Source organism: Carya illinoinensis, chromosome 3 (assembly GCF_018687715.1).
Source record: "Carya illinoinensis cultivar Pawnee chromosome 3, C.illinoinensisPawnee_v1, whole genome shotgun sequence".
NCBI lineage: Eukaryota > Viridiplantae > Streptophyta > Magnoliopsida > Fagales > Juglandaceae > Carya > Carya illinoinensis.
In genome coordinates this window covers 46,289,317-46,303,624 of record NC_056754.1, presented here as the reverse complement: position 1 = coordinate 46,303,624, position 14,308 = coordinate 46,289,317, and the positions used below count along the sequence as shown (strand labels likewise).

The 14,308-nt window shown below is 33.9% G+C and overlaps 2 protein-coding genes across 2 annotated transcripts; one reads left to right on the top strand and one right to left on the bottom strand.

Moving 5' to 3' along the window:
* Positions 1 to 67: 67 nt before the first annotated feature.
* Positions 68 to 3,208, top strand: LOC122304418 (acid phosphatase 1-like). The gene is made up of 3 exons (XM_043116692.1): positions 68 to 580; positions 2,350 to 2,559; positions 2,747 to 3,208. Exons 1-3 carry the CDS (start codon positions 183 to 185, stop codon positions 2,922 to 2,924), a joined length of 786 nt encoding a protein of 261 aa, XP_042972626.1. The 5' UTR covers positions 68 to 182; the 3' UTR covers positions 2,925 to 3,208.
* A 440-nt stretch (positions 3,209 to 3,648) lies between these two features.
* LOC122304417 (leucine-rich repeat extensin-like protein 4) lies at positions 3,649 to 5,193 on the bottom strand. The gene has a single exon (XM_043116691.1). The coding sequence runs from the start codon at positions 5,010 to 5,012 to the stop codon at positions 3,750 to 3,752; it is 1,263 nt and encodes a 420-aa protein (XP_042972625.1). The 5' UTR covers positions 5,013 to 5,193; the 3' UTR covers positions 3,649 to 3,749.
* Between the last annotated feature and the right edge of the window lie 9,115 nt (positions 5,194 to 14,308).

Here is a 14,308-nt window from a genome sequence, read left to right as displayed (position 1 = left end):
TATATGATATTAAAGAAAAAAATTATTCTTACTTGGATTTTCGAGATTGTGCATTACGTTTGGGGGCCTTATAGCCCACTTTCCGTGAGGAGACAATTGTCAATAATACAGCGGAAAAACGAGAACCAATCTCTGTCTCAACCAGAAAGCTTTCCCGAAGGAGCTTCCTTGGTTTTCAGACAATGGCCTCAGGCCAATCCCTTACCCCTATCTTCGTCTTCCTTCTCTGCCTTGTATCCACCACAGCTTCTCCATCAGTCATCCAAATCTTGCGGGAGAACACCGTCTCCGAATACCGCAATCTCCGGATAGACGACGATCCTTTCTGCGAAAGCTGGAGGTTATCCGTAGAGACCAACGACGCCGGCTACTGGTCCACTATTCCGGCAAGATGCTTGCAGTTCGTAGAGGACTACATGACCGGCGAGCGGTACTCGTACGACTCGGAGTTTGTGGCACAGGACTCTTTGGCATTCGCGAAGACGGTGGAGATGGCCGGTGACGGGAGGGACTCGTGGGTCTTCGATATTGATGAGACTCTGCTCTCGAACCTGCCGTACTACGAGGCCCACGGGTTCGGGTAAGCCCAGAAATGTCTTTAGCCATTGGATCTCTCGAAAGATTTCGATCTTTTAGTTTTCTTAGATTTATCTTACTATTGCTTTCGGAATAATTCATCATTTTTATCGCTTTGTGACTGGGGAAAAAGAGGGAGGGGAGAGAGAGAGAAAGAAGGGGGGGGGGGGGGGGGGGTGTGGTGGTTGTACGTACATGTTGGACTGTTAGGTATCTGATTGGGATGGATTGGATTGGCCAATAGGAGTATTTCACCCACGCACAAGCACGCACTCATATGTATATCTGTATACAGTGCATTGAGGTTCCTTTTAGATGAATAATGCATGAGTTCTGTTTCACGTCATTTGGTTCAGTTCGATTCAGCGTGAAGATCTAAAGCTAATTTTGCATGTCTACGCTAGTTTTCCAATTAGTAATGCATTTGAAACTGAAGTTTGGTAGGATGTAGGATTACATTATGCGGTAAGAGAACTTTGTTTAAAGATGAGTAAGACAATGTCTAAATAAGCGGATTGATTCCTCCTGTATACAACCGGTGTACTTGGAGTATGCCTCATGCAATTTTCAATTACTTAGAAAAGGGAAAAAACCATAAAAACCAAAAAAAAAAAAAAAAAAAAAAAAAAAAAAAAAAAGAAGAAGAAAAAAGAGGAGAGGAACATACAATATGAGTCTTACACGACCTTGTTTTAGACGTATGAAAACACTCTCGTAGTTACACTCTACACAATTGAGCCTGAACCCAACCGCACTTCCAAGCTGTAATATTAATTTTATTTCATCGTTTGGTCTGGGATGATGATTAGACACTCTTTACTTGTATGTATAAAGAAGATTAGACCTCCTTTACCAACTTCTGTCATCTCATAGTAAATTTATATTTCATCTCTATGACAATGAGCATACAGCTCTGCTGTTTTTATCACAAGTGCTTTAGTTCAAGGCATGCACTACTTTCTGTAACTTGTACTTTTATGAAGTTGTTATGGAGCTTGACTTCATGACAAGGTAAGGTATTTTGTGGAAATACACGTCTTACTCACAATCTGTTAGGTCAATTATTTATTCAGTTTTTCTGAGGAAAAATTCTCGAGTGAATTGCTCTTGTGTGTTCTATTGTGAATCCTGTGCTTTTTGGAAGAGTTCACTATGCTATATCTGAAGTATTGAGAATCTATTGTGTTGACAGTAATAGTACATTTGAATTTATAAGAATGCAAGAATAAAATGGGAAAAGGTACCGATTTAGAGAGTGCCAATGGATGTCCCCTCTTATTAGTCCCTACTAATGAAGGAGGCAACTTATATGAACCTGAAGAAGGCCTGTATAGGCAGAAAAGAGTGTTCATTTTAATCTGAAGCATTTTTTGGGGTGAAAATTTTAAAATGCTAAAGGGGAGATTGGAATTTATTTATTTAAAGATGCTAGTCATGTGGCATTCTGACCCTTATTTGCCTTCAGGCTGAAGTTCACCACCATGAAATAATTGGGCTACACATTGCCAAAATGTTCATATCTTTGAAGCTACTAATGTTTGGGTTCATGGTTGCAGACACTGCAAATTTTAGCTTTCCATACGGTTGGGTTTCCTGATTTATTTTTCTGCAAATTGCGTTTGAAGTTTATCATATTTCCTTAAAGATGGTAAATCATGTGGTGGAAACATTAGTGGTGTAGAATACTAATGTCTCATCGATGTTGAATTTTACATGCTCATATTGGTTGATATTTTTGAACATAGTATGCGTGCTCTTTTGTTTTCTATGCAGATCAGAGTCCTTTGATGAGAGCTCTTTCGACTCCTGGGTGGATTTGGCAGAGGCTCCAGCTTTAACAGCAAGTTTGAGTCTTTACAACGACCTCAAACAGCTGGGGTTTACATTATTTCTGTTAACCGGACGGGGTGAATACCAGAGGAATGTCACTGAGAAAAATCTTCTAGATGTGGGGTTCACCGGTTGGGAACGGCTTATCCTGAGGTAACCAAGCTGTTATATGATTTACGGTATAGGATTTAAGCAAGGTCTTTGAACCTGAATAACCTGTTGTCTTATAAACATTATCTTGGAATTTCTACTGCCCTGAGACTATCTACCAGTTTCAAAAGCCATAGATAACTTAATTTGACATAATGCTGATGAATAACATGTTGTTAAAATTCAACAGGGGAACTTCAGATCAGGGCAAACCTGCAATAGTCTATAAATCAGAGAAGAGAAAGGAGTTGCAAGATGAAGGTTATAGGATTCATGGAAATAGTGGTGACCAGTGGAGTGACCTCTTGGGATTTGCCATAGCTAGACGGTCCTTTAAACTTCCAAATCCAATGTATTATATTGCTTGATTAAGGTACCAACATCGGGCAATTGTACAAAACCATGATCTTCGTGTTGTTGTTGTAACCCATTTCCTTCTACATTCAATGGCGGGGACTGGCCAGTATAAGGATGGCCTAACTCCATCCAAAACCCTCTTAAGAACTTATTATTCGTCTTGCTAAGAATTAAGATGGATGTTGAATTTACTAAGAATGGTCGAATATCCCGTGTGACAACAATGATTGTAATGGATAACATTTTTTTATGCATTAGAATATTAATCAAGGGGGCAAAGTGAAATTTACTGATAGTTTAGGGTGTAAATTGATTTTTTCTTTTGGTAAGTTAATTAGGTGCATATATATAAAAATAGATGGTAATTTGTGGGCAAAAGTGTAATTTTGCTTTTGAGAAAATCTACTTTTTAATATTTAAATACTCCACATTATACAATTTACAAATTGCATCCCATATTATTAGAACTGTCGCCGTTGATTTTGACAAATTACAATCGTTAATATGAATATTCGAATGCTTTCTCAAGTTTACGAGGCAGAGATGTAACCTCAAAAGGCAACTTTCTATAATTCTTACTGAGACATGTCGGAGTCCGACAAATGACTTTAAAAAACAAAAGTATTCCAACATGAATACTCATTGGAAGTCTCAAAAAGTGGTTTTGCTTTGAATTTCTGGGCATCTTGTAAGATAATACCAAGTTAAATATCCTGATTTCATACACAAAACAAATTGAGAAGCTCTAATCATTGATTTCTATTATTAAACATTCCGACAGACATCACCAACCAGTCAAGTTGTACATGAGTGCACCTGTACTAGTAAATCTACCCTCATGGAGATGAGGAGGAGGAGGATGAGTTGGGGCGAGTTTCTGCAGCAGCCATTACTCCTATTGATCCACAAACAAGAGGGATTCTCAGACAATTCAACCCACCTCCAGGAATCAACGAGCATTCTGGCTGAGGTCTCTGCATGTTCTTCCCAGGGACGCAATTCGCTGAGAAATCAAACCCCACATTCCTGAAGAATAGTTTGTTGCACTGCTGGCTGAACCCAGAAAAGAAATTGTAAGCAACGGTCAGATTCACGAGGCTTTTCAGGGAACAAACCGGGTCTGGCACAACCCCGGATAGCTCGTTGTGTGCCAAATTGAGAACCTCCATGTTTTCCATACAAGACATGGTGTCCGGCAAATGACCCATTAACGAATTTGAGCTTACGTCCAACACTTGCATCTCTGTGAAAAGCCCCACTCCCTCAGGAATGCAACCTGTTAATTGGTTGTTAAGAAACAATATCTCCTTGAGGTTGGAACCCATGAAGCCAAAACTAATTGGGATGCTTCCACTGAACTTGTTGTTGGCTAAATTTATCACAGAAGCTGGGGAGTTAGCCAAGTTTTGCGGAAGCTGGCCTTCAAATTGGTTGTTGTTGAGAAAGATTGCATCTAGTTTCTTGTTGAATAGATCATCAGGAATGGACCCCGAGAATTCATTGAACCTGAGGTCCAAGTAAATGAGGTTTGGAATGTATAGAGTGACCACAGGGAAAGGACCCGAGAAGAGGTTGTTACTAAGGTCTAGCTCTTGGAGTGAGTAGAGATATCTGAAAGTGTCAGGAAGTGTGCCTGAAAATCTGTTGCTGTTTAGGTGGAAAAGCGAAATATCCGCGAGCAAAGAGAGTTCCTTGACAAGAGTGCCTTGAAGATTTGCGTGGTTGAGATCTATACCTGCAACAAGACGCCCGGGTGATGCATCCATCTCATCTTGAGGCTCTGCACAAAAGACTCCTTTATAAGAACAGACATCAGAGCCAACCCAAGTGTCTAAAATCCTCAATGGGTCTTCTTTGATTGCGGATTTCCATGCCTGAAGAGCAGTGTAAGCTCTTGTGAGACTTGGAACCGAAGATCCAGAATCAGATGGCAATGGGCTGTTGATCCCACCACCAATCCAAACACCTCCACCACCGCCGCCGCCGCCTCCTGCATTGCCAATGCCAACATCAATACCAACCCCACCACCCACAGACAAAGCAGCCACTGTTGAAATTATGCAGAGGAGGAGAACAGCTAGACACCAGCACTTCTCCATTTTCAGTGTATGATATAAAGATACTAATTTGATGGGTTCGCCAGAAAGGTCGTCCAAATAAGGCTTACCATTGACACATTGAGAGGAAACGGGGTTTAATTGGCCGGACGAGAGGAAACGGGCCCTGTTTGTTTATCTTTATCTATTTTTAGTTTGGGCTCTATTATTTTTAAAATAATATCTTTTAGACTTTCACTGTACATATCTTGACACGTGAGTTATTAAACAAATACTTTAACGTGGAAACAAACTGTTTTCTTTTAGTTTTGAATTACTTTTCATATTTGGAATTTGGCATTTGGATGCATTAGTTTTGGTTCTAGTTTTTATTGATGAGAAATGTTTTAGACACAAATGAATTTTATAGAATTAAACTTATAAATTGATGTTATATATATCAGATTATAAAGTTATTTTTATTATAAAATAGATCTAATATATAAGATGAAACATCAATTTATGAGTTTATTTTTAAGAAATCTCTTTATGTTTATAGCATTTTTTTTTAGGGTTGAGCACCGAATAAGTCGAAGTTGGAATGCCCTACCTCTAACTCCGACTCTGCCTTGTATATCCTCTTCTCTAACTCTTACAAGCCATCAAATATTGTTACTTGTTTCCAATTATAACAACCAATAACACAAATTAAAATCACATGTTATTGTCTCATTCCAACAACAAATAAAACCAAAGAAAGTGAACAACATCCATCATCCATCATCTGCCATCAATCCAACCCATCCATCATTCATCATCTATCCTCTAAATTATTCAACCAACCCATCATCCATCATTTACAACAGCAACAAGTTCTCATTCCAACAACAAAAAGAAAGCAACAACAAAACAAATATCATGTGACAACCAAATTAAATGTTTTCATTCCAAATTTCCAACAACAAAAGAATCAAACTTCGAGTGACATTCTAAATTGTGCCCAAAGAAGATAGGTAAGATTAGTGAGAAAATAAGATAGGTCCACATAAATTAATAAAAATAAAAGAAACAAAATTGAACAGACAACAAGTTACACAATTTCAAAAATGCACCTTAAGCCTCAATCATTTTCATGTAGTAGACTCACCATACTAGTGGACAAGATGTAGAGGTGGACGTAGGAGTGTTTGTGCCTTCAACATTCATGATTTAAAAATTAAAATAAAACACAAAAACAAAATAGCTTCATGTTCACATTATAAAATTAGTAATACAAAAAACACTTCTTGTACTACTCCACAAAAATGAAGAGCATGGTACGGAAAAGCAAGCAAAGAAACAGATCCAAACAAAACAAAGCCATGGATGAATAGGTTGAAGGTATGATCACTTCAATGCCATTAAGCTTGTACACCTTATTTGTGATGAAAAAATTCATGAAACTATTCTTAATGATCACTTCAATGCCAAACATGGTAAATGGCAATGGAGGGACTTACTATGGCAAACCAATTTACAAAAATCTAGAAGCAAACTTGGGCATGTAACACTGCAAGAAAACCCCAAATCTAGAAGCAAAATAACGATATTAGTCTAGCAAGGAAAATGGATTTATTCACGCGTTAATTACAAAGACCCAAAACTAGAAACAAATAAGTAGATGCAAACCTTACTTGGTGAATGTCACAGTAGATTAGTAGATCAATTGTTCTCGTCCTTAGATATCCACTAACTCAGGCAATGAGAAGAGAGAGGAGGCTGGTTTGGAGGAAGGGAGACAATAATGAGAGAAAAGAGGAACTCAACATTAGAGAGAGAAGCCGACAACATGGTGGGTGGAGGTCGACCACTGGCTGGGAGGTGGCAGAGGATGAGAGGTTGGGGTAGTGACGACAATGGGAGAAGGCAATGGGCTGAGTTAGGGCTCTTTCAAAGAGAATCTGAGAGTGAGAAAAGTCTTAACTCGTTCATTTTCACCAAACTTTTTATCTCATCTCATCTAATTATTACAGTTTTTTCAAATTCTCATACAAAATAAAATAAACAATTCAACTTTTTCAAATTTCAATACAAAAATAATATTAAAACAATATATTCTAATAATATTTTATTCAACTTTAATCTCAATTTATTTCTTCTCATCTCTAAAAATAAACAACAGTCGCGTGGGGGTTAGGTAGAAATGTACACAAGGTAGTCAAAACGGCCCATTTTTTGGGAAAAAATAGCGTCGTTTTGACTAAATCTGGGCTAGGTTGCACCTTTTGGCTTGGGCTGCTTGATCTGGGTTTCTAAGTCCAATTTTTCTTCCCCTATTTTGGGCTTTTTTCCCTAAACCCTAAACAAAACCCTATTTTTTAATTTCTAAACTTAATTTTAATTTTAATCTTTGTTTTAGTCCTAATTTTTTTTAATTTATGGTATTTATAATTGTTAGTATTAATTATTAGTAAATATTAATTCACTAGTATCTAATTATATATTATCATACTATAATATTACATGTTATTAACTCATTATACTTGTACTATATGAGTGTCTAACTTATTCCTATTATAGACTTGTACTAAAATGTTTAATAACATGTTATTATAATGGTCTAACCTCTTTCTAGCTTAATTATATACTTATTCCTATTATTATAACATGTTATGATACTAGTATTATTATATATTAGTATTACATGGTAGTAATACTATGATGTTCATTGTTTACTTATACTAAACTATTATTAGTCAATTTATATTATAGTATAAGTATATTATTTGATAATAAATAGCTCATACTAGTATATTATTAAATTTAACTATATAAGTTCTAGTTAGATAACTATATAATTAATTATACTAGTATATATGATCAACGTATAGATAAATAGATATATTTTGCTAATATATGTATAATATCAGAGTCGAATTCAGAGTCGGAGTTGGAGTCAAACTTCAGTCCTTTATATGGCATCTCTGACTTCGAGTCCGACCCCAACTCCAACTAGAAAGTGCAAAAAATATCTGACTTCGACTCCGATTTATCAGAATTAGATTTGGATTAGGATTTTCAGATTTTTACTTAGCCCTACTTCTCTTTATTGATTTATGTTACTCTTTCATCAATAAGTATTTTAAGTATGGTTAATTATCCTAATAACCATCAACTTATTCAATAAAATATTACCATGTATTTGTTTCATTATATCTACCATAACAAAAACTTAAAATAAAAAACTCAACAAAAGAAAAAAAGAAAAAGAAAATATGGGTGCGTGGAAGCAAAACAAGTGGTTGTTTGCTTGATTTAATCTTATACAATTTGAAGCCACTCGAAGGCCTATCACAAGATATATAATTTACTCCGATCCCATAATGTTTTGGTTGATGAGATTGGTACGTACGTCTATATATGTGCATCTAATTTTGTCCTTTTCTTTTTATTATTTGGTTGATTTTTGTTGTGTTTTTAGTTGATTTTCTTGTTTATTTAGGATTGATATCTTTTGTGTTTATTTTTTTATTTTAGATTTAGGCTATGTTAGGGTACTATGAGTAGAATTTTTAAAACTTCTCATAATTTCATTTTCTAACATCACTTAAATACAAAACACTTTTTTTTTTTCAAGTTTTCAACTTTTTTCATTTAATTATTAACTAGTCATTATTCAAACACAAAAATCGATTTAACTTTTATAAACTTCAAAACAAAACACAAAAATAAATATAAATTTTACAAACTTCAAAGCAAAAATAATATTCAAATAATTTTTTAATATGTTTATTCAACTTATTCTCTTTCCTTTATCAAAATCTAATAAAAATTAATTGGTTATTTAGGTCATATTGGGAACGATAAAAATGGGGAAAGCTTATTATTATATAATTACCACTTGTTAAACTAATAAAAAAATGTAGTTAATTCTTCACGTATGAGTCAGATTCTCCCTCAATAAGTAGGTCTAGTATATGGAATATTTAATTAAATGAGATAGAGTGTAGAATTAAAATTCAAATTTAGAACATTTATTCTGATATTGTGTGGAATCACCACTTTTCTAAATACTTAAACTAATGAAAAGAGATATATTTACTTATTTATCTTAACACCTATGACCAGAAGAGTTTATGACTTTTATTATCAATTATTGTGTGACTTTTGGTTTAACAATATAGCAAGGGTGCATTTATATTTTTGAGCTATTATGCTCCTAAAGTCACCCTATATAATGATATGTAAGTAGTGACCATATATACCATGATAAAAAAAAATTAATTACAAGTTTATTTATTGACACACTAAATATATTTTTAATATAAAAATTATTACATTTATTATAACATTTATGCTTTGAATTCCTTTATAATTATTTTGCATCTTATATATAAAAGGTGATATGCGTAACAATATTCAATTTGCAAGTAAGAAGGATATGTAAAGGGGTTTCATAAATATTGTAGTAAATGCTCATATTGTTTCTTCCGGAAATGGAGACTAAAAGAGTTTTGCTATATATAAGTAAAGTCGTGTACTAATTTATATACTAATACTGATTCTTTCATATTTAAAATTTAAATTAGCACTGTTTTCAATAAAATTTATTTTTTGACCAATCACATTAAATTAGTGTACATATTAGTACATACTTATACTTGTAACTAAATTTTTTCGATCTAAAATGATAAATGGGGATTCTCATCAATGGTTGCAAGACAATGACAGACGAAAGTTGCTAGGGTTTTTTTAATAATAATAATAATATAGAGAAGTGTTACCATTATAGAAATTTTTTATAAAAATTAATTTATATATAATTTTTATGATATATTATATATATTTTATAATAAAAATAACTTTATAATTTAACATGTTAGGTCAAAATATGCTAATTTATAAAATAAATAAATTTTTAATTTAAATATTTCTCATAATAATAATAATAATAATAAATAATCATATCCCAACACGAGTCCATGATTGCACAATTCCAAAACTGCTGGTACAAGAAAAAGTGGGTTACCTGCATTGTTTAAAGTCATGTTAATGGCATAAAGCAGCCTATAGATCGTGACATATCAATCAACCAGACTACTAGTGTTCAAAATAGGTCATGGTACACGTTCATGATCTGGTCGAGCGTCAGTCCAAAGGTCCATGTGAAATTGGACATGCACGCCTTCACGTACATCTAATGCTTTTTCGCTTTTATTAGGGTTGCTAAAAAATAGCAGATTTTTGTCATGAGATCATCTAATGCGGCTCGGCTCAATGGCAAGACAATTTAAGCTATTGTCTAATGTTTTCACTCACCTTAAAATTTTTTAATTCAGTTTTTGAAAAAATAAAAATAAAAACTATTTCATTAAATAAGATTTTAAATAAATTTTATATTTTTCAATGTGTGCATGCAAGAGACCTATATATTTAATACAATGAATTATTTATATTTTAAATAATTTTTTAAGATTTTGTTAAATTGAAGTACAAAATTTATATTGAGGCCTCATTTTAAATTGTTGTATTAAATATAAATTAAAAAAAAATCTCATTTTATTAAAAATTTTAAAAATATTTTATATAATAATCTATATTTTATTATATTATAATTACAAATAATTAACTTAAATTTCACTTTAAATTTCTATTTGTGTTGAGCCGCCCTTGATCTAATGCTTATATTCAAAACGGGAATTTATCTGCATAACCAAAAGGCCATGCATGCAAATCTCATCAACGATGTATACGTAGTTTCTCTATCAAAGACAATGTATATAGATAAGACTTAGTACTAGGATGAACACTGTGCAGTAATGCTTAGCTTTGCTGGTATTAATTGTTCGAGTACTGTATTCTACCAATCAACTCCTGGCTACCATTAATGATCTGCTTCTTGACAGGGACGTCCGATCTCATGATCATCATAGTTAGGTATAGAGATCAGGCTCGATCATTATATAATTAAGCAAGCTGCATACATGCATATATGCAACTCTGAGCTCGCTCGCATGCATGCATACTAGCCTGGCTATTCAGTAGTACTAGAGGACATTGATAGGGAAAACGCTCCATACCATGAACGTAAAGCATCTAATTTTCTTCTCCAAACTTTGTGTGGTCGAAGAAGCTCATCATGAAGGTGGGTGCTAGCTGCATGCATGGTCCAAGCCATATATATATTCTGCCACAATTGCAGTTTTTTAGACTCTCTCTCTCTCTCTCTCTCTCTCTCTCTCTCTCTCTCTCTCTCTCTCTCTCTCTCTCTCTCTCTCTCTCTCTCTCATGACACACACACACACATAATGGCTGAGTTCCATTTTGAATGAATGGATAATGGAAATTAAATTGATGGTATCCTTAATTATATTATGCCGTAACGTCGTCAGAGCATTTATATATAGTAGTGCCACTCAGAGAAGAAGTTGGTATTGGTGTTAAAAAATTAAGTTGTAGTACACCTTCAGGAATTTAATTATGCTAACAAATATCTTTTGAGTTCACATATGACAAATCTACGTGGGATGAAGAATCTACCAGTCTCGCTCGCAATATTAATTCACCTTACAGTCAGACTACTAACCAGAATTTTAGACTGGAAAATTCCTTATTGGCCTGATCATCCAAGACTAATATTGATACTCGATTCCAACCTCTTAGCTTGAAATTAAGATTTTATTATTATTTTTCCCCTTTAATTGTTCGTTCTTGCAAGCAGTAGACTTTTACGGTTCCTCCCACTAGTCTGCTTTCCATGGGGACCAGGGGACCATGACTCCTAAAGTTTCAAAAAAACTTAAATAAATATACAAAAGAAATGCAATATATAGTTGTGATCGATCTCTTGAAACTTGATTCCAAAATTTACCATGAAGGTGCTTTATACATTGCCAAAAAGACTTTACCACAGAATAGATTTACCTTCTTGATTGAGAAAGTATATATATATATATATATATATATATGTAATTAAAAAAGAAAAAATGATTTTCTACTCTTGTTTGATTAGTGATTAGCATGTATGTTTCACATTCATGATCATGACTTTAACTTACCAAGTGCTACCATTCAATCCCCTAAAAAAACATTCTTGCTATGCAATTGTCCCTCTCCCTTTTGTATCAGGGTACTTAAGAGTAAAGGATTTGAAGTTTGAGAAATGCTTTGTCTATATAAATATCTTACACGAAGAAGTTAATTTATTATATATTGATGTAGTTTAATCTAATGGATCATGTTAAACCACATCAATGCGTGAATTTCTTTGTGTAAGCGGTTTTGTGTAGACCTAATCCTTCTATTAAAGTTAATTTTATGCAGTCTGTATAAGAATTTGAAGTTTTTGAGTCTATTTAGGATCTCCATTTATAGGTTTAATTTAGGCTATAAAGGCTTGACATAAGAGAAATTTTGTTTTTCAACTTAACTTGATCATCTTAGTCACACTTAATGTTGATGTGATATATTTTAAATAATGAATGTCTATTTTAAATAATACACACGACGTCACGTAAAAATATATCATATTAATAGGTATGACTGGAGGAACATATATATATATATATATATATATAATTTAAAATAAAGAATAATATATATTGCTCTCAATACAAAGGTTGTAACTTTCAGAAAACGAAAGTGGACAACATTTCTCTGTCCTAGACTAATTACACGATATTAGTAACCATGCTTTCTCGACATATCTCAACGTACTTATTAATTTTTTTTTTTTTTCAGTCTTTTAAGTCATTCCCTTGACATTTTGCTCAAAACATTCATTTTTTCTCGTGATACTCATAATTCCTTGACATTTCATTCTAATGGTTCTTATTCTTTATTATAGAAATCATTTCATTCAAAAGGTCATTATTTATAGAATCATTCCTTGGCATATCTCATTCAAAAGATTGCATCATTAAATTATTGACTAATGATACCCTCCCTCCTCACATGATTCACTACATATCTATAACCTCATTATAAACTAATTAATTCTTCTAAATTCTTGATTTAGCTCGGTTGTACATTTGAGTTTTTTTTAATAAATATTTGTATAAGGTTAAACAATTGGAGTAAAGAGAAGAAAAACGTTAATAATCTATTGAGAGAGAGAGAGAGAGAGAGAGAGAGAGAGAGAGAGAGAGAGAGAGAGAGAGAGAGAGAGAGAGAGAGAGAGAGAGAGAGAGAGTAGAAGCTTTGGCTGCTTAGGTTGGCCCTCTCAGGCATTTTTGGATTTTTTTCAGAAGCATTTAAGCAGATTCATTTGCCAATACGGGTTCTTATATAATTATTTGTTTAGCTTGATGACTTCACTTATGTTTTGAGTTTAACATCAAGTGGTGCAAGTTAGTCATGTAGAGGGTGTGGCTCATCCTCTTAAGGTGGCACCGTATGGTGCGCTATCAATCTCCACCGCCGCTAGACGGCAATAATCACCACATGTGGTTCTCAAATTTGAAGAAAAATACTTTAGTTTGTTTTCAATTTGGTGATAACGAATGGAGGAGAAATTTTGGGTTTATGGGCTCATAGGGTGTGGGCTAGAACCCCTCTTTCAACTAACAAGCGTCGGCTTCAAACATCAAAATTGAAAAATAGAAAGTGTATTCCGCAGGTATCATCACCACCCCCATTACAATTGATCCAGTAGGGTCCATAGGCATGTAAAGCCCAATAGTTAAAAACCCAACCCAATCTTTGTTGACCCAGTTTACCTGATCCATTTAAGTTGGTCGTTTTGGTTAGGGTTATTTGAAAAACAAATTTCTCGGCTAGCTCGACCCATTATAAAGTCCATGCTCGAGAATTCAAAGAACGAATGAATGAGATGCTAAGACCAAAACCAACCATGCTGCTTGTTGATTGTTGTGATGCTGATGTTGTTGTCTTTTTAATCTTTGAAGATGTCCATCCTTTTCATGTCTTTGGATATTGAGGTAGAAGAAATGCACTCTCGTACCCAAAATTCTCTCTTATGTAACTATGTTCTTTCAGCTCTTTGATGTCAGAATATCTAATAATGTTGAAAAATAGTAGGGGGATGGCAACTTGTGTTTGCAGATTGTGTTCATATCGTGTCAAGTAAGGAGTATTAGACTATTAGAATATATGGCTCAATCCGAATTGACCCAAATTAAATCATTCAGACCCTAAAACCCGAACACAACTTGCTTAACCCGTTTAGTAATTAACTTTTATTAGGTTAAACAGCTGACAATAGACAAGATGCTTGGCAAAGTTGTTGGCTTGAAGAGTGAGGCTGATCCTAAACATGACCCATATTAACCCATTTAACCCGTTTCATATAAATGGATTGAGTTGAGCCGTATACTTATTTTTTAACTCAATTAATATAATTTCATATATAATATAAGGAT